The sequence below is a fragment of the Erythranthe guttata genome, chromosome 14, assembly GCF_056151865.1.
Source record: "Erythranthe guttata isolate IM_541 chromosome 14, IM_541, whole genome shotgun sequence".
NCBI classification, from domain to species: domain Eukaryota; kingdom Viridiplantae; phylum Streptophyta; class Magnoliopsida; order Lamiales; family Phrymaceae; genus Erythranthe; species Erythranthe guttata.
Genome location: NC_142546.1, coordinates 5,831,018 through 5,853,023, shown reverse-complemented (window position 1 = coordinate 5,853,023; position 22,006 = coordinate 5,831,018). Strand labels below are relative to the sequence as shown.

At 32.8% G+C, this 22,006-nt stretch overlaps 1 protein-coding gene across 2 annotated transcripts; it reads right to left on the bottom strand.

The window, feature by feature from the left end:
- Positions 1-14,322: 14,322 nt before the first annotated feature.
- LOC105956601 (uncharacterized) lies at positions 14,323-17,806 on the bottom strand. 2 transcript variants are annotated; one of them, XM_012980455.2, is made up of 9 exons: positions 17,482-17,751; positions 16,919-17,056; positions 16,751-16,823; positions 16,360-16,509; positions 16,172-16,245; positions 15,960-16,078; positions 14,790-14,873; positions 14,538-14,663; positions 14,323-14,428 (listed from the first exon to the last, which is right to left on the bottom strand). In XM_012980455.2, the coding sequence occupies exons 3-8, from the start codon at positions 16,755-16,757 to the stop codon at positions 14,567-14,569; spliced, it is 531 nt and encodes a 176-aa protein (XP_012835909.2). In that variant the 5' UTR covers positions 16,758-16,823; positions 16,919-17,056; positions 17,482-17,751; the 3' UTR covers positions 14,323-14,428; positions 14,538-14,566. The 2 variants fall into 2 exon arrangements, with proteins under 2 accessions (XP_012835909.2, XP_088669829.1); XM_088813703.1 differs by having other exon boundaries at positions 14,323-14,663; positions 17,482-17,806.
- Between the last annotated feature and the right edge of the window lie 4,200 nt (positions 17,807-22,006).

The window sequence follows — 22,006 nt, the reverse complement described above, 5'->3', positions numbered from 1 at the left end:
CGCAATAAGTGTTTTCGAATATCCTAGATTTTTTCGATGGTCCGACTCCAAAATACTAGCCGATGACCCGCCAAGCTAAACATGTTTTTGGTGAACTCACACCAGACAAGGTAACAATTTAATTTATGCATTTTCATTATGTTATTTGCTTACCTTGTTTATATGTTTATTAGGTTATATCATTCTCCGTGCACAAAGAAGAGAAAAAGTTCATAGTTTCACCTGTGGACGAACTATCTGGTCCTATTACTGCTTTGGAGGTCGATGGAAAAGTAGAAGCCAAACGTGGAAAGGTCATACCTATTTTTAGATATACACAACAAGTGAAGAGGAAGAATGTGGAACTAGTAGAGCTAAAAGGGAAGAAGAAGAAAAAGAAAAAACTTTTATTTTTGAAGAGGAAGAGGAAAAAGAAGAGCAAGATGGAGGGGAAAAAAGAAGACGAAGATGAAGATAATTTTTTTAATGTTGTTGAAGAACTTGGAGTTGAACAAACAAATGAAGATGAAAAAAAGAAGAGCAAGAAGGAGAACAACAGGAAGATGAAGAAGATAATAGTAGAAGAAAAATGAATAGAAGAAGAAGACGTGGAAGAAGTGGAGAAGACGAAGAGAGAAAGAAAGTCGAAGGAAAGAGAAGACACAGAACGATGGAATGGGCGAGGCCAAGGACACAACATAGTCTCTACTAAACTTCCCACCTTAGTATATGATTATAATTTTTTATTTATTTATTATTATTATTATTATTATTATTATTATTATTATTATTATTATTATTATTATTATTATTATTATTATTATTATTATTATTATTATTATTATTATTATTATTATTATTATTATTATTATTATTATTATTATTATTATTATTATTATTATTATTATTATTATTATTATTATTATTATTATTATTATTATTATTATTATTATTATTATTATTATTATTATTATTATTATTATTATTATTATTATTATTATTATTATTATTATTATTATTATTATTATTATTATTATTATTATTATTATTATTATTATTATTATTATTATTATTATTATTATTATTATTATTATTATTATTATTATTATTATTATTATTATTATTATTATTATTATTGTTATTATTATTATTATTATTATTATTATTATTATTATTATTATTATTATTCTTATTATTATTATTCTTATTATTATTATTATTATTCTTATTATTACTATTATTATTATTACTATTATTATTATTACTATCATTATTATTATTACTATTATTATTATTATTATTATTATTATTATTATTATTATTATTATTATTATTATTATTATTATTATTATTATTATTATTATTATTATTATTATTATTATTATTATTATTATTATTATTATTTATATTATTATTATTTATATTATTATTATTATTATTATTATTATTATTATTATTATTATTATTATTATTATTATTATTATTATTATTATTATTATTATTATTATTATTATTATTATTATTATTATTATTATTATTATTATTTATATTATTATTATTTATATTATTATTATTATTATTATTATTATTATTATTATTATTATTATTATTATTATTATTATTATTATTATTATTATTATTATTATTATTATTATTATTATATTATTATTATTATTATTATTATTATTATTATTATGATTATTATTATTATTATTATTATTATTATTATTATTATTATTATGATTATTATTATGATTATTATTATTATTATTATGATTATTATTATGATTATTATTATTATTATTATTATTATTATTATTATTATTATTATTATTATTATTATTATTATTATTATTATTATTATGATTATTATTATGATTATTATTATGATTATTATTATTATGATTATTATTATGATTATTATTATGATTATTATTATGATGATTATTATGATGATTATTATTATGATTATTATTATGATTATTATTATGATTATTATTATTATGATTATTATTATGATTATTATTATGATTATTATTATGATTATTATTATGATTATTATTATGATTATTATTATTATTATTATTATTATTATTATTAGTATTATTATTATTATTATTATTATTATTATTATTATTATTATTATTATTATTATTATTATTATTATTATTATTATTATTATTATTATTATTATTATTATTATTATTATTATTATTATTATTATTATTATTATTATTATTATTATTATTATTATTATTATTATTATTATTATTATTATTATTATTATTATTATTGTTATGATTATTGTTATGATTATTATTATTATTATTGTTATGATTATTATTATTAGTATTATTATTATTATTATTGTTATTATTATTAATATTAGTATTATTACTATTACTATTATCACTATTGATACTATTGATGTCATAACTGGTGTGATTACTTTAGATATAGGTTGTTGTGGATAATTCTACATACAAGGGAAGAACGGACTATGTATGTCGAGATGAATTGAATGATTAAGAGAAGGTAGTACTTGATGGGTACTTGGTTGATGCGAATTTGAGGTAACATCACTAACTTACTTAACATATGGTATATAATAACTTTTTATGTAGTATCGGTGTACTTAGGAAATAATGCATGTTTATTTCTCATTGTAGTGCAATTGTGATCGAAAGAGGCCCAAATGTATTGACTAGGGATGGCAATTTGACCCGCCCCGACGGATCCCCGCCCCGCCCCGCCCCGAAATTTTCGGGTATTACCCGCTTCGAAAAAAAATGGGGCGGGTATGGGGATTGAATTTTTTTTGACCGGGTACGGGTACGGGGATGGGTTTGCCTATACCCGCCCCGTAGACCCGCCCCGTACCCGTCCCCGTACCCGCCCCGCATTATTTATATATATAATATACATTTTTTAATTATAATAATAAATATAAATAATTAAATAGTAGTAATATATTAAATATTAGTTAAAATGGAAATTTTTAGGTTTCCATTATATAATTAAATATTAGTATTATAATTAAATATTGATTTATTTGTTGAAATAAACATTTTAATTATAAGTAAATTTCATATTTATTTATTAAAAAAAAAAAGAAAAAAAATAGACGGGGATTTTTACCCGCCCCGATACCCGTGGGGATTTTATGGGGCGGGTATGGGGATTCTTTTAATACCCGTGGGGATTTTTGACGGGGATGGGGATGGGGATTTCCATAGCGGGGCGGGGATGGGGATTGCAAAACCCGCCCCATACCCGCCCCATTGCCATCCCTAGTATTGACTGGAAAGCATATGTGCTATCTTTTGTTTGATAAGCATCTGAGTGGGGATATCGATATATACATGTGTCTGTTAATACGTTTTAAATGAATGTTGTAAGATATTTGCACGTTAGTTTTACTTTTGGGGTCCAAAATGGAACAAATGTGTCGAATTCCTTATAAAACACACTACTAATGTGCAAAACTTGTATGTAGAAGTGATGGTTTTCATCACAAGTGATCACATTAAACACCTATCAACTCCCACGTTGTTTCAATTCTTGTAAATGAGTCGTAAAATGAATAAATGAGTGATGAGATGTTTTTCCATGGTCGTATTGACCCTAAAGGATATCAAGGGTACCATTAGTAAAGTACGTAAGCACTATATCGTCTGAACCATAATACCTAGATATTGTACGATCTATGTGTATTTTGTGCACGTGATATTCTGGGCCGTAAAAAAATGAATACCATACAGTTGATGACTTGAATTGCTCGAATTGCTAGGCCCAAAATGATAACTACATTATATGAGTACGTTTCTTACGAACAACAATAATTGTTTCATCAAAAGAGTTATTTTATTTAAATGTACCCAATACACATCTACATTACGATACGATTTAACGCGCTACAATACACGACACTAACTTATGACTCGTACTATTATGGTGATTAATTAAGAAACATTACATATGTTTGACAAATCATGTAAACTGCAAATATTGCTAGGTTTAACACTATCAAACTTTGAATTACTCTAGCTTCATCTTTGGAATTCTTTACTTTACTTTCTTGATGAACTTGGTTTGTCGATCCACTCGTAGTTTCACTTTCTTCATATCGAGAGTAGTTGTGGGAGAAAGTTTGCCCAATTTCAAATGACTCACACCACTGAGAATAGCCATGGTCTGGGCAACAGTAAAATAGCCTCTCGGGATTCAGACTTGTCTTTGAAACCATGATTATTATTATTTTCCCACAATCACGACACTTGCAATTATCCTTTTTTTATATTTTAAGCCACTCTATTGAGAGGTACTACTCGAAGAAGCCATGAATGAGAATCAAATGAACCTAACTACGTGTTACGTACTATTTATAAGTTCTGACAAAAAATAACGACTATATTATTGTAACGGTCATAAAATTCAAATCGATTCATTTAGTATTTATTCTATGCACTATATTATGTTGTAAGTCATACCATATGAACGTGACAACAGTACTATTGTAACTAAAGCAGTGCACCCTATTATAACTAAAGCAGTCATACCATTGTACATAATACAAATAGATAAAACATAATGCAAATGGATAAATATTATGAAGTACAGATCAACAAAGTTCAAACAACATAAAAAGAAAGTACAAACAACCACATTTGAGTCACTTCAATCCTTGTTGCTACGGGATTGGTTCTTTGCAAGTACAACGATTATGTCCAAGTTTACCACACCTTGCACACTTCGTAACGGGTGTCAACTTGCGAGGGAATTATTTCCGTCCTTCTACGGCCTGGTTGAGCTTTCTATGCAGGTGCATTAATAAACACATCATCCGGACCATGATTTGTTTGTGCATCGTACAAGTCAAATTCCTCATCAAATGAAGGAATTGGATTAATTGTGTACTTATATACTTGTTTGTACAAATCAACCCGGAAGCAAGGATCCAAAAATTCAAATACCGAATATCCTTTCGACTCAATACATGCACATGCATGTTTGCACGGAATTTTATTCAATTTCCAAGATTTGGAATTACAAGTCCTACTATCTAAATCAACAGCATACGACTTATCCTTTTCATACACCTCATAAAGCGTGCCACTGGATCTGGTATATTTTAAAGGACGAGAGGCCGTATAATTGATTAATATTTTTTTCAATTCTTGGACATATTGTGCCAACCATGGTTAAGAATATTCACTTCGATTACCTATCATCTCCATTACTTTGATCCGTATCTGATCAACCATGGATGAAACTGACAAACATCGTGCATCTTTAACCCAACCATTCCAACATTCAACTTGGTTAATGTTCATTATTCCCCATCCATCTTCAGAAAAGTATGCATTGGCCCAAGGATTATGATCTGATTCTCAGATAAATGATTCCGTACGAGGCATTGATTGAACTATAAGAGAAATAATTTCATCAAACTCTTGCCGAGTAAGAGCACAAGCAGCCTTATGTAGAATGCTCACCCAATGTCATTTCTGGTGCAACGGATACTATCTTAAAACCTTTGTTCTAAATTTATCCTTCAATGTCGCAAACAATAAGCATGATTGCTACCAGGATTTAATAACCCCAAATGACGATCAGAGAAAATTGTGTAACTTTTCTATAAACCCCCATTGTGATAAACATGAATCTCTTTCAGCTTATTATAAAACCACTCACAATTTCTATCATTCTCAGCATCAACAATTGCATAGGCCAATTTGTATAACTCATCATTTGAATCTTTGCACACAGCAGAAAGTAAGCAACCTTTGTACTTATTTTTAATATGAGTCTCATCCAAACATATCATTTGCCTACACCCACGGTTATGCATTTTTAATGCACAACGATAACGTCTTAATTTATCATAACAACTTGACTCGTCCCCATGAATGTCATACATTGTTTTTTCCTTACCTCTCCATGTTGTATAGTACTTAAGCTCCAGACTGTACTTTCTTTGGACATCATCCAACTTAATAACTGGTCTGTAACCTAGATGCGCTCTCAATTTTTGTTTCATAAGTTGTGAAACCCATGTAGCATCGGCTTTCGTATGACCCCTAGTACGATGAGTAGCATCACCACAACTGTGCTCAAGAATACATTTGCGAACGCCGAATAGTTAGTCTTATTTATGAATTGATGCATAAACCCTCCAATACATACGGCTATGCTCTTTTATTGATCATTTTTCTTGTACTTAAAGGTTCGATTATTAGTAATGCAGTAGTTTTTTAGTATAAACCTAAAAATCATCAGGATCTTCAAAATTTTGATTCTCCCCACGCATGCAATGTATCCATGCATCAGTTGAATTTCCAAGCTGATGGAATTCAATTTGCAATATAATGTTGGAATTGACAGCCTCACTTGAAAAAACAAAAAAAAAAATAAACAAATTGGATTATTACGATGAACTACAAATAAATTGTAACAATTGAAATTACTACTTTGAGTGGAATGCTTTCATACGAGAACTTAGGGTTGGAAAAAGAATACAAATTACCATATATAATGGTATACCAACCAAAAATCACCAAAAATTTACCGAAAGAGCGGTTATTATTGTCGACGGTACGGTATTAGTACCGTACCATTACAATATGGTACGGTATTGGTATTGTATTTTTAATACCACGGTAATACCGTATCGTACCTCAATTTATATTTTAATCCGATTAATAATTTTTTTTCGATATTATTTTTTTTAATTCTATTTTGTTTACTTGGAAGCTTATAAATAGCAACAATTTATTTTTACCTTAAGTTAGTGGTAGTGTATTTGTTTTTTGTTCTTTCCAACACAAAGTTGAATTTTGTAATTGAACATATACTATTTTGTTAAATTGTCTTTTATGTTCCCTATTGTCAACTAATTTTATTATATATGACGTATGAATATTTTTTTTACATACATGCATGTATAGCATTGGTAAAGTATTTATTGCATGTAGTAATTATTAAGTACAATCAAGTTCCTAACAAATACCTAGGTGTTCTATTAAACCACATTACTTTATTATGGTATATGTTCTTGTTTCAATGAAGCAAATTATGCCAAATTATGTTAATTATTCCCCATTATACCGAACCTTCTTAGAAAATTAGGTACAAGAGTAACTAGAACTATTTTCAATTAGGATACATATACTTTTTAACACATTTGTTCTTTAATCTTTAATGCATCATCAAGTACGGTAAAGTACCACGTATTGATTGTACCGTACCGAAAAAACGGTATACAGAACTTTTTGGTATGATAACGGTACAAATATTTTCAATACCACAATGTACGGTAGGTACACGGTATTGAGCCAAATGTTTGGCAACCGTAATAAACCCATCCCTACGAAAACTACATTTCTAAGATACTAGACGTACAATCATTTCATACCATCAGTATCCTTATATGATTCTACATACAACCCTAGTTATTCCACATTATCTCTATACTAACACGATACTATTAAATATTATATTATATGCTATGATCGCAGAAACAAATAAAAAATACATACAAAACATAATGGGGGCATACCTGTTTTCGGCTCGGACCCTCTTTCCACGCCCATTTGGTTCATCACTGCGGCTCACCACAATGTCGACCACACTCATGTGCATTATCAAATGCAATGTATCCATATTCACCACGTCTTCGTTACAGATCAGTGTGACAAACATTCTTTCACGATGAGCCAAGTATTGGAGCACCAATTTGTCGGCATGGATATCGTGCCACTTGCTTATGACATACTCATAGATCTCCTTTAAAGTCGAATCATTCTTAACGGAAATGATGTGCATATTATCTCTGTACCGACAACTTCTAAGAGTGCGGAGGGGGTTTGATTCACCATTTGCTGCCATTGTGAGAAATTTCAGTTTTTTTTCACGGTCGGGGAAGAGGAAGTAGTAACAGAGAATATGAGGAAAGAGAGAAGAGAGAGAAAGAGAAGAGAAGAAAGGGAGGAAAGAGGAGAGAGAGTATAAAGTGAAATAAAGTAGGGCGACGGACTGAACTGCATGTTTATTTTTGTTGTAGGGACTGACCCGCTTGTGAAACGTGGCTGGGAACTGACTCACGTTTTATGTTTGCACTAGGGCATTTATCGGTACAAACCCCATGAATAAAATATATAGGCTAGTAGGCATTATTAGGTTTAAAAGTTGAAAAAAATATGAATAGTGTATTTTCATAGGGATGGCAATTTTTACCCGCCCCGAAATTTCCGAGTAATGTCCACCCCGCAAATAAATGAGGCGGGTACGTGTCCTAATTTTTCCCCCGAAAACGGGTTCGGGTCGGGTGCGGGTTTACCCGCCCCGGATATATATATATATATATATATATATATATATATATATATATATATATATATATATATATATATATATATATATATTATATTTTAAACTAGAAACCCTAGATATTATTTGTTATCCCCTTCTTTTTCTTCCGCACGCCACTTTTTACATTTTTCCAGTTTTCTTTTACTTCTCAGAACTTCTTCTTCTGTTCTTCAAGAGTCACTCTCACCAGCCCGTTTTTTTCAATTTTCTTTCACTCCTTAAAACTTCTTCTTCTGTTCTTCAAGAGTCACCACTCACCCGCACGTCAACTACAACTACTGAGCCTTGCCGCCGTTCTCTCCATCTCCGGCGTTGACTACCGGTGGTACGGTAATTTCTCTCGTTCAATTCTCTCGCTTTAATTTCTCTCGTTCTTATAAAAAAATTCAAAACCCCTAATTTTAATTTCTTTAGATTTTTTATATTTATTTATGTTATTTGTCTCTAATTTATTATTTGTTTCTAAATTTTCAGGTTTATACTTTGAATTAGGATGTCGCAAGAAACGAGTTCATCTCATGTTAATCCCTTGCTAGATGCAAGTACAGAGGAATCTCCACAAGGAATAAATACTCCTACAATTCCTAGCACAACGACTCCTAACACACCTACTCCAAGCACAACTACTCCCAGACCACAAATGAGAATGTGGTTATTGTGAAGAGAAGAAAAACATCGGATGTGTGGTTGCACTTTGACAGAGTAACAGTTGGAGGAGATCCAAAAGCACAATGCAAGTATTGTAAGAAATGTCTTGTTGCAAAAAGTACAGATGGAAAAACTCATTTACATGATCATGCTACATTACGGTGTATTAAAAGAAAGTTTAAAGACATTAGAGACATGAGGCAACAAGTATTGGTTAATGAGCAAAATAAGGTCGATGGTAAGATGGACTTGAAATCTGGTCAGTTTGATCAAGAAATAACTTGACGGGAACTTGCTTGTACCATTATCTTACATGAGTTGCCTCTAAGCATTGTGGATTATATTGGGTTTAGAAACTATTCTCTTGCTCTCCAACCATTATTCAAGATGATTTCTAGGAACACAATCAAGAGAGATATACTTAAGATTTACGAGGCCGAAAAAAGCGAAGATTATGCGTTTTGTTGAAAAAAATGCAAATAGAATTGCAATCACCACTGATATGTGGACTTCAAGCAACAGGAAATGAGGTTTCATGGTTGTCACTGGTCATTATATTGATGAATGTTGGACCTTACAATGCCGTGTGTTAAAGTATTACTTTTTAGAGTTTTAATTTTTTGTATTTTCTAGATCATAAATGATTCTAATAACTTGTACTGATTTTTAATACATGGGCATGTTTATTTACGTTTCGTCTAGACACACCAGTGAAGTTCTCTCAAAGGTTCTTTTCGATTGTTCGCTAGAGTGGAATGTTGATGGCAAACTCTCTACTTTAATTGTTGATAATTGCACCACTAATGATGCCATGGTAAGAATTATCTCTGAAAATCTTCCATCTAACTCACTATTCTCGCATGTTCCACTGTTTCATATGTGTTGTGCTGCTCATGTTTTAAATTTGATCGTTCAAGATGGTTTGGTGATTATTAAAGATTGCATTGAGAAAATACGTGACAGTGTTGTATTTTGGACTGGTTCAACAAAAAGAAGACAAAAATTTGAGGAAGTTACTCGGCAGGTTCGTGTTTCATGCACCAAAGAGTTAGTTATTGACGTAAAAACACGTTGGAATTCAACTTATTTGATGTTTTCTATTGCATTAGTGTATAAGGATGTCTTTTTTCGGTTGAACCAACGGAAGTCGTCATATAATTGCATGCCAAGTGAGGAGGAATGGAATTTAGCAAGTCTCATCTGTCAAAAATTAGAGTTGTTTCATAGAGTAACTCGGTTATTTTCTGGCACTACTTGTCCTACCGCAAACCTTTATTTTTTCCTCAAGTTTGTCAAATCAAAATTCATTAAATGAGTGGTCGACTTCTACAGATAATGTGATTAAGAACATGGCATTAAGCATGTTCGAAAAATTTGATTCTTATTGGGATGTGATCCACGGTATCATGGGGTTTGCGGCAATATTGGATCCACAATTCAAGATGAAGCCAATGGATTATATGTTTAAGAAAATGTATGGGGATCGTGCTTTTATAGAGATAAGTAACATTATAACCATTTGCCATGATTTGCTTGATGAGTATAACTCCAAGAGAATGGATGGTAATGCACTTGTGTCCTTGTCTTCTACGGATGATAATCAACCCGTGGGAGGTGACTTTCTTTCTGATTATGATATGCTTGTTAGTAGCCAAAGAAGGGTTGGAAATGGGAAAGTGAAGTTGGATCATTACTTAGAGGATGATGTTCTACCATGGAGTAATGATTTCATATTTTGTCATGGTGGAAGAATAATGGAGCGAAGTACCCAACTTTGAGATTGATTGCAAGGGATGTCCTATACATTCCCGTATCTACGGTTGCTTCGGAGTCCACCTTTAGCACAAGTGGTAGATTATTGAGTCCACATTGTAGTAAGGTTCATTCGAAGACAGTGGAGGCATTAATGTGTTGCCAACATTGGTTGTGGGCTCAAATTAAAGGCAAGTTATTCATATTATTTTTTTGCTTTTGTGTTCTTATATAATTTATTTCATGTGCTAATTTATTCATAATTTTATTGTTGTAGGTACATCTTTGCAAACGGTACTTAATGAAGTAATGCAAAATGCTTTTGATGGTGAAGCCGACGGCGACGACGGTGATGATGGAGGAGATGAAGTGGATTTGATTGATGACTAGTAACAAAATAATCTAGTTATTTTTAGTATATTTATGAAGTGTTTAACAAACATACGTTAAGGGCAAAATACACTTTACCCCCTTGTACTATACCTTATGTAACACTTACCCTCTTGAACTATGGAAAATACACTTACCCCTCTATTTTAATGGTCAACCTATTTGACTCTTAACGGTGTTAGTAGTAAAATAAATTTAATATATTTTTAATAATTCTTACTAAATAACAATTTTTTTATTTAAAAACATAATATATGTACTATGAATAAATTAAATAAATATTTAAGATAATAATATATTTTAAATTTAAATAAGAAAAATATTATTACTTTTTCAATTCAATATATTTTTTAATAATTCATAAGAAAGGACACCTAATTTTTATTAAAAAAATATTTTTTCATTGTGGATAATTATATTAAATAAGTATTTAACATGTATAAAATTTTACATATATGATTAAAATATTTAATCATTAGATATTTATATTAAAAATTGTAATTCTACGGTAGTGTTTTTTTAACGATATATGCTAATAATTTATTTTATTTATTTGTAACATCAAATATCGTTTAAGCCTTTTACATTTAGGATTAACTATACGAAATTTAATGTCACAAATAAATGTTAAAATTCAATGCACACAATGTTTAACGAGTTAAATAATTTAACTCAGAATATGAAAAAAAATATACTTGCTACTTGGTTGTATAAAATAATACATGAAAAATTATACTGTTTAAATATTATTTTTTTAAAATAAATATTTAACAAGTAAATTATATTTAATCCGAATTTTAAAAAAGAATTGCTATCTTAAATATTTATTTAATATTTTCGTAGTACATGTAATATTTTTTGAAGTAAAGAAAATGTGTCGTTTAGTAAGAATAAAAATATATTAAATTTATTTTACTACTAACACCGTTAAGAGTCAAATAGGTTGACCATTAAAATAGGGGGGTAAGTGTATTTTTCATAGTACAGGGGGTAAGTGTTACATAGGACATAGTACAAGGGGGTAAAATGTATTTTGCCCTAAATTTAATGCATAGTTGGTAATATTTTTTATTTGTAGTATGTTGAATTGTTGGATGTAATATTATCGCCTATCGGATAGTTGATTTGGTATTATTTCTTAGCTGATTTGGATTTGATATTTGGTAGAATGGTTTTTTTAATTAATGTAATCTCTACTAACTACTGATAGTTTATTTGTTTTTTTTAATTTACCTTTTTTTTCAGCTTTCACAGGTTTTTTGGCGGAGTCGGTATCTACGGGTTTTCTATGGGATAGGTGCGGGTTGGTAACTTTTAGACCCGTTATGGGGCGGGGCCGGGCGGGTGCGGGTTGAACGGTTTCTTAACGAGGCGGAGGCGGGGAATGCAAAACCCGCCTCAAACCCGCCCCATGGTCATTCCTATATTTTCATTGAAAATTCTGATAGGAAAAAGTTTGTATTTTCAGGTAAAGTTCTTTTAAACAAACATGATCGAATAGTATAGAAGTTAGAAATAATTTTGGAAACATGAACAAACATGCTCGAAAGGTTTAAGGACTTTTGAAATCTCTCTCTTGAATCGATGTACCGGTTTGCTTGTTTAACATAATCATCAATGTTTTGAAAACCGGACCGGACCGGCCGGTCCGACCGGTTCAACCGCGAACCGCCGCCGTGTCCGGTCCGGTTACATGTAAAAACCCAAAAACTTCAAAAACCCGGGTCAATTATTAAAAACCCGGTTCGACCGGCCGGAAACCAGTCCGAGAACCGGGTTTTAGCTAGAAATGGCCGGATCTACATAAATGGTCGTCTTAGGCGACTGAATCTTGTCGGAGATGGTTGGGAGTGAACGGATGTAGATGGATCTGGGTCGCATGTGACCCAATCCAAGTGGTGGTTGCCATATAGAGAAGAAAAAATAAACCGACGGAGAAGAAATAAGGAAGAAGAAGAGGAAAAAAGAAGAAAAGAAGAAAGGAAGAAGATAAGGGGATGGGAGGCTCTGTGAAAACAGGCGAGAAAGTAGCAGAAAGAAGAAAGAGAGAGGGGAGAGGGGAGAGACTAGAGTGAGAGAGGAGAGAGGATAAAATGATTGAATTTTATTTTATTTTCTTGAAAAACGTTGACTAACCTGGATGATTCACTAAAGTTGGAAGAAAATATAAAAAAAAAAATTATATTTTAGGTATTAAATTAATAAAATAATTAAATAAAAAAAAAAGTAAAAAACCCGGTTGGACCCCGGTTGAACCGGTCCAACCATGACCCAGTTACTTGTCCGGTTCGATGTCCGGTCCGGTTTTCAAAACATTGATAATCATAACTCGCTTGGTTTCAACTTGACTAATTATTTTGGACATTAATTAGTGGCCTTCTGTTATTGGGTGCATAAATTAAGACTCAGTCCCACGTTCCTTCCTTCTATATTACTATATGTTTTTTTTTAATTGCACACATATTAAAAAACTCAATAAATATATATAGATTGTAAAAAAACACAGTAAACACTAAAATAACTGTTATTGTTTATTTTTCAACTATATAATTAACAAATTATACTATGTAACACCGGGTGAAATACACCGGGTATATCTTTACCATTCATAAGCACACAAACTCACGCATCCACATTGATGTATGTCGATCAACATAAAAAATTCACCCGGTGTAACCTTCATTGGGTGTAGTATAGAAATAACCCTAACTAAGAGTCATAAGGGGCAAAATTCGTAAAAATGCAATTAATGTTTTATTGGAATTCTAAAATGACAAATAATTTGAGACAAGAAAAACACTCCAAAGAAACAAATAATCTCGGAAAGATGGAGAGTATGATAGAGAGAGGGTCAGTGAAATTAGTGTTAAATAGGTGAAAAAAATAATATTTGTCCTTATTACTAATTATTGTAAATACTCAAAGTACATTTAGCTAATTTTCCCTAAATCACAACACTACTGTAGAGTCAATAAAGAGCAAAAGAGCATCGGGGCGAAGTAGAGTAGAGTCGTTGTTTCGATGTGGTTGCCAGAAAGAGCAAAATGACCCAATTTTTTTCATGATTATAACATATTAAGCAAAAAAATGTTGTAACATTTTTCGGAGACCTCGGAGATGGTCTCCCCCTTATCTGTAAACAAACGTCGTCAATCCCAAAAGATATATCGGGAAAAAAAAATATCTAAAGAAAACTTCATCATCATATCAAAATCTCACAGTATAAAGGAGCCATTTTTTTATATAGTTCGTACTCTTGTAAAACGTTTTTGTTTATGCGAGCGACTTCCTGGAGATTGAAGGTTCAATCCAAATATTACAATAAATAATAAATGAAAATCAGATTTCAAAAGACTTGGTTGAGCTACGAAAGCATGGAGGTGAGAGAATTTATTAACCTCAAATTAAGGAATATTCCTTCCTTGCTTCACCATAAGAACCATCTCTTTTTTGTAGTTATTTCTCCAACTGATTCATCTTTCTTTTTATTCTCCATTCCTTGCTTCAGGGCTTCGAGCCGCTTCCTACAAGACCATTTACAACAATATACGACGTGATGTACTATCTAGAAATATTGAATGCATATATAGTCTATCAATCTTGTATTTAATCGGCATCATTTTGAATGCAAAATATAAAAACGGAATTACTTGGTATCAGTAAGGCGACCATGAAGACTCCATCTTTGTCGAAACCCCTCCATGCCTTGAACGCCACTTGCCAAAATAAAGCGTCTAAAACACAAACGATATATGAATTGAGGCAACAATATTTTAGTGACATAAACGTAAGAAGCAAACTTAGCATGCAGTTTTGAACAGTCTAGCAAGCTGATCCAAAGAAGTAAAGGTGATGTACAACAAGAGATATTGGATGTTCGTCAAATTTATCCTACACAGGAATTTTTATTACCTTCCCATTACTTAAATGGAAATAAATTACGAAATGGCATGAAAAAAGAAGAAATGCCTTATATGGCTTTGGTATATACGTTTGCTCTCAAATATCCTTGGTCGGCATTTGTTTCAGATAGCTTCTAGATAGAAGTCGGGATTTTTTTATTTATTTTTTGGTTTTGGCTACCTTATAATTGCTGCTTTTCGGGATATTCACAGAGTCGGTTATACAGGTACTGGTTCCACTTATACGTTTAATAATTGCTGAATAAAATGAGCCGTTTTTCTACCACTAAAAAAAGAAAAGTAAACATTATTAACCTAAATGCTAGAGCACAACGTTTTACCAACCAAATAACATGTATGCAAGTACATTCTAATTTATAAGATATAATCTGGTAATTAAGAAAATAGATGGTAGATTCCCAATATTAAATTAGGATAAATTACGACCACCCCTGAGGTAAGGTCAAATTACGAAAAAAAACCTCATGTTTGGGTAATTACAACCACCCCTCAACTATGAATCTTCCTATATGTCCACCCTTGTGGTGTCAAATTCAACATATTTTTCTAGATTCCTTGGAATGTTCTCTAGTTTGTATTCGTTTTGTGCAAATATGTAGTTTCTGATGCACCACAATTTGATATTTACAAGCCAAGAGACACGTCTGATGATCATCTTGTTTCAAAATGTGGAGTTCGAATGGGGGAAAACAGATACAAACTGGAGAATATTCCACATAATCTATAGAAGATTCCACTAAATTTGACACCGCAAGGGTGGACGTGTAAGAAGATTCATAGTTGAGGGATGGTTGTAATTACCCTAATAGGAAGGGTTTTTCGTAATTTGACCTTACTACCTCAGGGCGTGGCCGTAATTTACCCTATTAAATTATTAATAGCGGTTGATCAGCATACCTCTCCAACGATGTTGCTTCTAATTCCAATTGCTTAGTTCTCTCAGTTGCTAGCTCTAAAGGCATAGACATCCCTAATCGCCGCTCACTATCTTGAAGCCGTTCCCTAAGTTCCTTATCCTGCAAAATCGACATTACTTCATAAAACGGTAGAGCAAGAAACTATACAAGAGAGAGAAAAATATAGGCATATAATTCATCGTCATAACTCACCCTCCTCTCTGCGCACTGCCGATACAATGCAATCTCGTCTTGACAGAATGGCTCAATATCATTAATCTGTAAGCCTGTGATACATAACCAATGAAAATGGACGAACATTGACCATTCCAAAACTAAGGTTAGTATTCAAACTTGAAGACAAACGAAAAGGGAAAAGGTCAAAGGAGCCGAGACTTTACATAGAAATAGATTCCGCAGCATCCCATCACACAAATCAACACCTTCGAGCACGTGAGACGCTATTTCAGGTGGAATAATGGGTGAGGGGGGTCCCATCATCAGATCATCACCCACCAAAATAGTTTCCTCCATGGAAGGCTTCGAATCCACTGAACCCACAAATACATTTAAATAAATAAAAAATGGATAAGAAATTTGGAAACCAATTCGGCTACAGATTTATGTCTTCCAAGTTGAGCATATCGCACATCTTATTCTCAAAACAAAACAACAGATTTCGACAAGCTAACGTAAACAGTTCTGATCCTTTTAACATTGCATGGAGCTCCCAGCAAATATTAAGTTGACATTATAACAATAAAAGGGAGTGGAAAACAAAATCTCACTTACCATCCATGGCGTCAAGTTGTTATACACACAACGTGCTCGACGAAATGCCTCTGATAACAACAAACTTGATGAACTGATAGGGACACATAAAAGATCCAAATTTTAACCACTCCATGCATAAATAGATGAATAAGGGTACTTGTAAAATGACTGGGAGAGAACAGTTACCAAGAGAAGTCGGCAACGAGAAACAAATATCACCAATGGGTAATTAATCCATTGGTGCTGATCATTGAGGATGGCGGATACTGAATCTTTAGGCAGTATCTACTCGGACTTTTTTTTTTCTACAGCAATCTGCTTTTCCTGTCAAATGAGTGTTGTGATTTAGGAAGATATATAGTATTGCATCGACAATGGTATTAACAAATTTCTAAGAGTGTAAGCCTATTTAAACAACATAAACAAAGTTTTCACGTTTTCAACATTAGAAGCAGTACAACTAAAGATTAATTTGATGTGGGAAGAAATCGCATTCTGCAACCGAATACCAAAACGACGTGGTGCATTTCAAAAGTAGGAAATATCATCTCTCCGCCTCCACAATTCACAAAAAAAAAAAAAAAAAATTGACTGAGACATTTCATCGAACAAGATGAATGCGTCTGTTGTTTCAATAAATTAAAACAAACTCCTGTCAATTACTATATACCAAACCCACCATTTGGTTTATCTTCACACACATACTACTTACCAAAAGCAGAAATTAACTGAAACGATAAAAAAATTACCTGGTGGTTATATTAAAAGTTTGAGATTTGGAATTTACAACTCTATCAATTCAAAATCAATCCGCCAATTTGGGTTGATGGAAAGAGAACTTTGTGTGACGGTTGAGCTCGACGGTGCCGGTGGGTGGCTTGCGGCAGAATGCAGACAGTTTGGTGGGTCAGACGAACGGTTGATGGTGGGAGTCGGTGTAGAAGTGAAGCTGCTTGAACGAGGAAATCTGCCTATTTTCTGCGACTGAATATGGACCTTTATTATTTTATTTTATTTTCTTTATTTTTTTTTTCTTTTTTCCTCTTGGGGCTCAATTTGAAAATAGGAAAAATTTACGAAAAATCCCCTCCAGTTTGGTAATTACAACAATCCTCTCAACTGTGATTTTTTCTTACACCTCCACCCATATGGTGTCAAGCTCAACATAATCATCTAGATTTCGTGGAATGTGCTCTAGTTCGTACTCGTTTTGTGTAAAAATACAGTTTCTGATGCCCTACAATCTGATATATACAAGCCAAAAAACACATATTATGATCATGTTGCTTCAAAATGTGGAGTTCGAATGGGATAAAAAGGGTACAAAAGTGATAATATTCCATATAATCTCGACGATTTCACTAAATTTGAAACCGCAATGGTGGACGTGTAAGAAGATTTATAGTTGATGGGTGATTGTAATTACCCAAACATGAGGGGTATTTTCATAATTTGACCATACTTAATGAGGTGGTTGTAATTTACCCTTGAAAATATGAAGCTCGCTTTACTCTATAAGAAAAGGGTCCAACTTCATGTATAAACTACATATCATACAGGGACTTGGTAAACGCGGTACCATTTTTACGAATACGGTTTGCAATAATTCACTCTCTACACTCCCTTCATCTCTCTAGGGAAAAAAAACCTCTCAAGCTTTTATGTTAGGAGTTGTCCTGAAACCCATCTTGTTGGAGCGATTTACAAAGAAAAATGAGTGCATCGGATGAGGATCAGGATACAAAATACAATGAGGTAAAATTTGTTCGTTTTTGTTTTATAAATCCGGAAAAGGTGACTCAAGACCAAAATGGGCGGCCTAAACCATTTTACAGCCCAAAATGGGCGCGTACAAGTTCGGTCCACACCCATTTTGGGCGTGTAAAATGGTTTGGGCGCCGACAACCTCTGTCCGGGTTTTTTTTTATTATTATTTATCATGATACTACCTTAACTTTATTTTATTTCATAATTTTTTTTAGGAAGAGCAAGAAAATTCATCTACATTTAAAGTTGATCATAGTGAGTATTTTGTAGTAACAGAACTATTTAACTCAAAGAGTGAGTTGATAGATTGTGCGAGAGCGGCCGCCAAGGACCTTGAGGTGAAGTTGGTGAAGTGTCGTAGTTCTAAAAATAGAATATATCTTACTTTTTTATTTATTTGGGGGGAGGAGCGAGTAACTTCAACGAAAATAGATATGAAAAATAAGAGATGACATGGCACAATAAAGTGTCATTGTAAACTTTACTTGGTGGGAGCAGAACACTACGAGGATAGATGGGAGCTTAAAATATTATATGGGAAAGCATAATCATGATCCCATATATTTGTGGGGCATGAGTCTAGTAATATGACTCAAGAGAAGGTGAACCTTACTTGAATGTTGGCAAAAAGTCATGTGCCACCAAAATTTTTTTTAATACATTTGAAAGAGTAGAACTTGGCAGAGGATATGAATTCAAGACAATTATACAATAAAAAGGTGAAAATGAAAAAAGCAGACTAGGGGTTGACAAATAAAAACTTGGTACGAGGTCTATACCAATCCAATTAATCGGTAGCCATCCCCCAAGTTGGATAAGCCCACCGACCGTAGTAAGCCCGATCAAGCATGTGAACATATTGGATACTCCATGCCTGGTCGTTGGGCTCGTAACGTACTTTATACGATACAAGCTTTCTTTCCCTTTTAGAATCACGCATCGGAAGAATAGGGAGCGTCATAATAATATGTCGAATGAAGTAGCAGCAACACCAGTCAAAGCAGTCGAGGATGCAGAATTGTCATCGCCATCATCATCGTCATCGTCATTACCATATAATCAAAAATATGGCACCGGATAAATATATTGGGAGTGAAAATCTACATGTGTATCATCGTCCTCATCATGCGATGGATCCACATGTGGCTCTGACTCCACCGGTCGCAAATTGCGTTCGCCTCATTGTGTTGATCTAATAACCTTACGCTTGTGTGTCCCCTCTTGTTGTGCAGTAGTCTCATCTTCTGATTCCTCGTGTGCAGTAGTCTTATCTGCCGATGCCTCATGTTCGACAAATTCGTATGTCCGTATGGCACGAGTCATGAGACCCTTTCCTATTCCGAATCCGAAACGTGTCGACATCTACAAAATCAACTATACAATTTCATTAATCAAGTAATTATTTAGACAAAAATACTATTTAAAAAGTTAAATAAATTAAACTGAAATAAACTAACTCTATTAAGAAAAAAAAATCATCGGTCGACCGATTCAGCCGAACAACGATCGGACAACCGGTCCAGTCAAACCGGTTATTTCCATGTCCGATCTGACTATCCGCTCCCCTTACCCAACGCCCAAATCGGGTGTCCGCTCCCCTAACCCACTCTCAAAACGGGCGTCTGAACCCCCAATCCCATGTCCAAAACGGGCGTCCCAATAGCGCAGTTTGGAAGAAAAAAAAAAACACCCCTAGAAAATAGACAATAGAAAACCCAATGTGAAAGATTAATAATCTTAGTTTGTATAATTCCTTCGCCTTTCGCAATAGATCGAATATTTCACCTTTGGAAAAGAGAACTGATTTTGGAAAGAAAAATCCTACCTAACTTTGCATTTCGTGAGTTATAACAATAAAATCAAATTGGAGATTTCAAATGGGCAATGTAAAATAATATATATACCTCAAGAGGACGAATGAATATACCGCTTACGAAGACCAGAAAATGTTGATTCCAACAAAAAATCCATCGAAAATAGTTTTTGGGGCAAAGTGCAACCAATCAAGTATTTCAAAGGGGGCTTGTCTATTTTTTGAATTTTCATGGTGGAACGTGCGAAAATGGAAAATATCTAGGGGGCGAAGTGCGTTTGGTCCTAATATGTATAATTTTTTATACTAAAATAATTCATCCTCAACGTAACTTTGCCGGACCTCAGTGAGCCACATTGGTAGCTTGTAAAGAAGGCTCATTCATGTGTCCTTCTAGAAAGTGCATCAACTGGTTTATTCTCAATGCCCTTTGTGTACTCAATCCTACAACTGAAGCCAAGAAACATTGCCAAATACTTGTGTTGTAAGGGTGTATAGATCTTCTGCTCCAACAAGTATTTCAAGTGATGTTGACAAGTCCTTAAGATAAAAGTGTTATGCAACAAACAGACTCTCCATTTTTGAAATGTCAAGAGAATAACTAAGAATTATTTCTCATACACAGAAAAACCCAAATTCTTTGGACCAATGCTTACTAAGATAAGCAAGTGGATGACCTTCTTGCATCAACACAACTTCTATTCCATAATTATAACATGAATAATTTTCCAGAATGAACACATTGGAAAAGTCAGACAGATAGACAACTCGAGTATTGACCATAGCAGTTTTCAATGCCGTAAAAGCCTCATCAGCAGACTTGGACCAATTAAACTAACCCGTCTTCAGCAAATCAGTCAATGGCTTGGCAATAATCCCATAATGACTTGCAAATTTTCTGTAGTATCCAATTAAACCAAGAAAGCCTCTCAGTTATTTCCAAGTCTTTGGTATTGGCCATAACTGCACTCCTCTAATCTTGTTAATGTCTATCCGGACTCCCTCTTGAGAGATTACATGACCCAAGTAGTCTACTGAGGATTGGCCAAAGTTGCACTTGGAATATTTTGCATGTAATTGGTGTTGCCTCAGAATACTCAAAGTAATTTGGAGATGGTTAAAGTGGTCTTCCGTAGTTTTGTTGATCTTCTGTAGTTTTGTTGCATATTAGAATATCATAAAAAAAAAAAAGAAAAATCAATATGAAATACCCGAGGTAAACTCTGAAAATGTCATTCATGAGGGACTGAAATGTAGCGGGTGCATTTGTCAATATAAAGGGCATCACTTTAAACTCATAGTGGCAAGAGGCTGTGACAAAGGCAGTCTTGTGTATGTCTTCACTCTTTTCCCTTATTCGATGGTATCCCAGCCTTCAAATCTATCTTAGAGAAAATAGTAGCCCCTTGTAACTCATCAAGGAGATCACCAGTAATAAGAATTGGGTAGCTATATTTAACCGTGATGGCATTGAGTTTCCTATAATTCACACAAAACCTCGATGTGCCACCTTTTTTTTTTTTTTTTTTTTTTTTACTAATACGATTGGAGAAGAGAAAGGGCTAGTACTAGCTATATGATTCTACTTTGCAGCATCTCATCCACCATCTTTTCAATCTATCTTCTTTGTATGTATGGAACCATTTTAAAAGTATCAACACCTGGTTTAATGACAATAGGATGTTCGATCATGA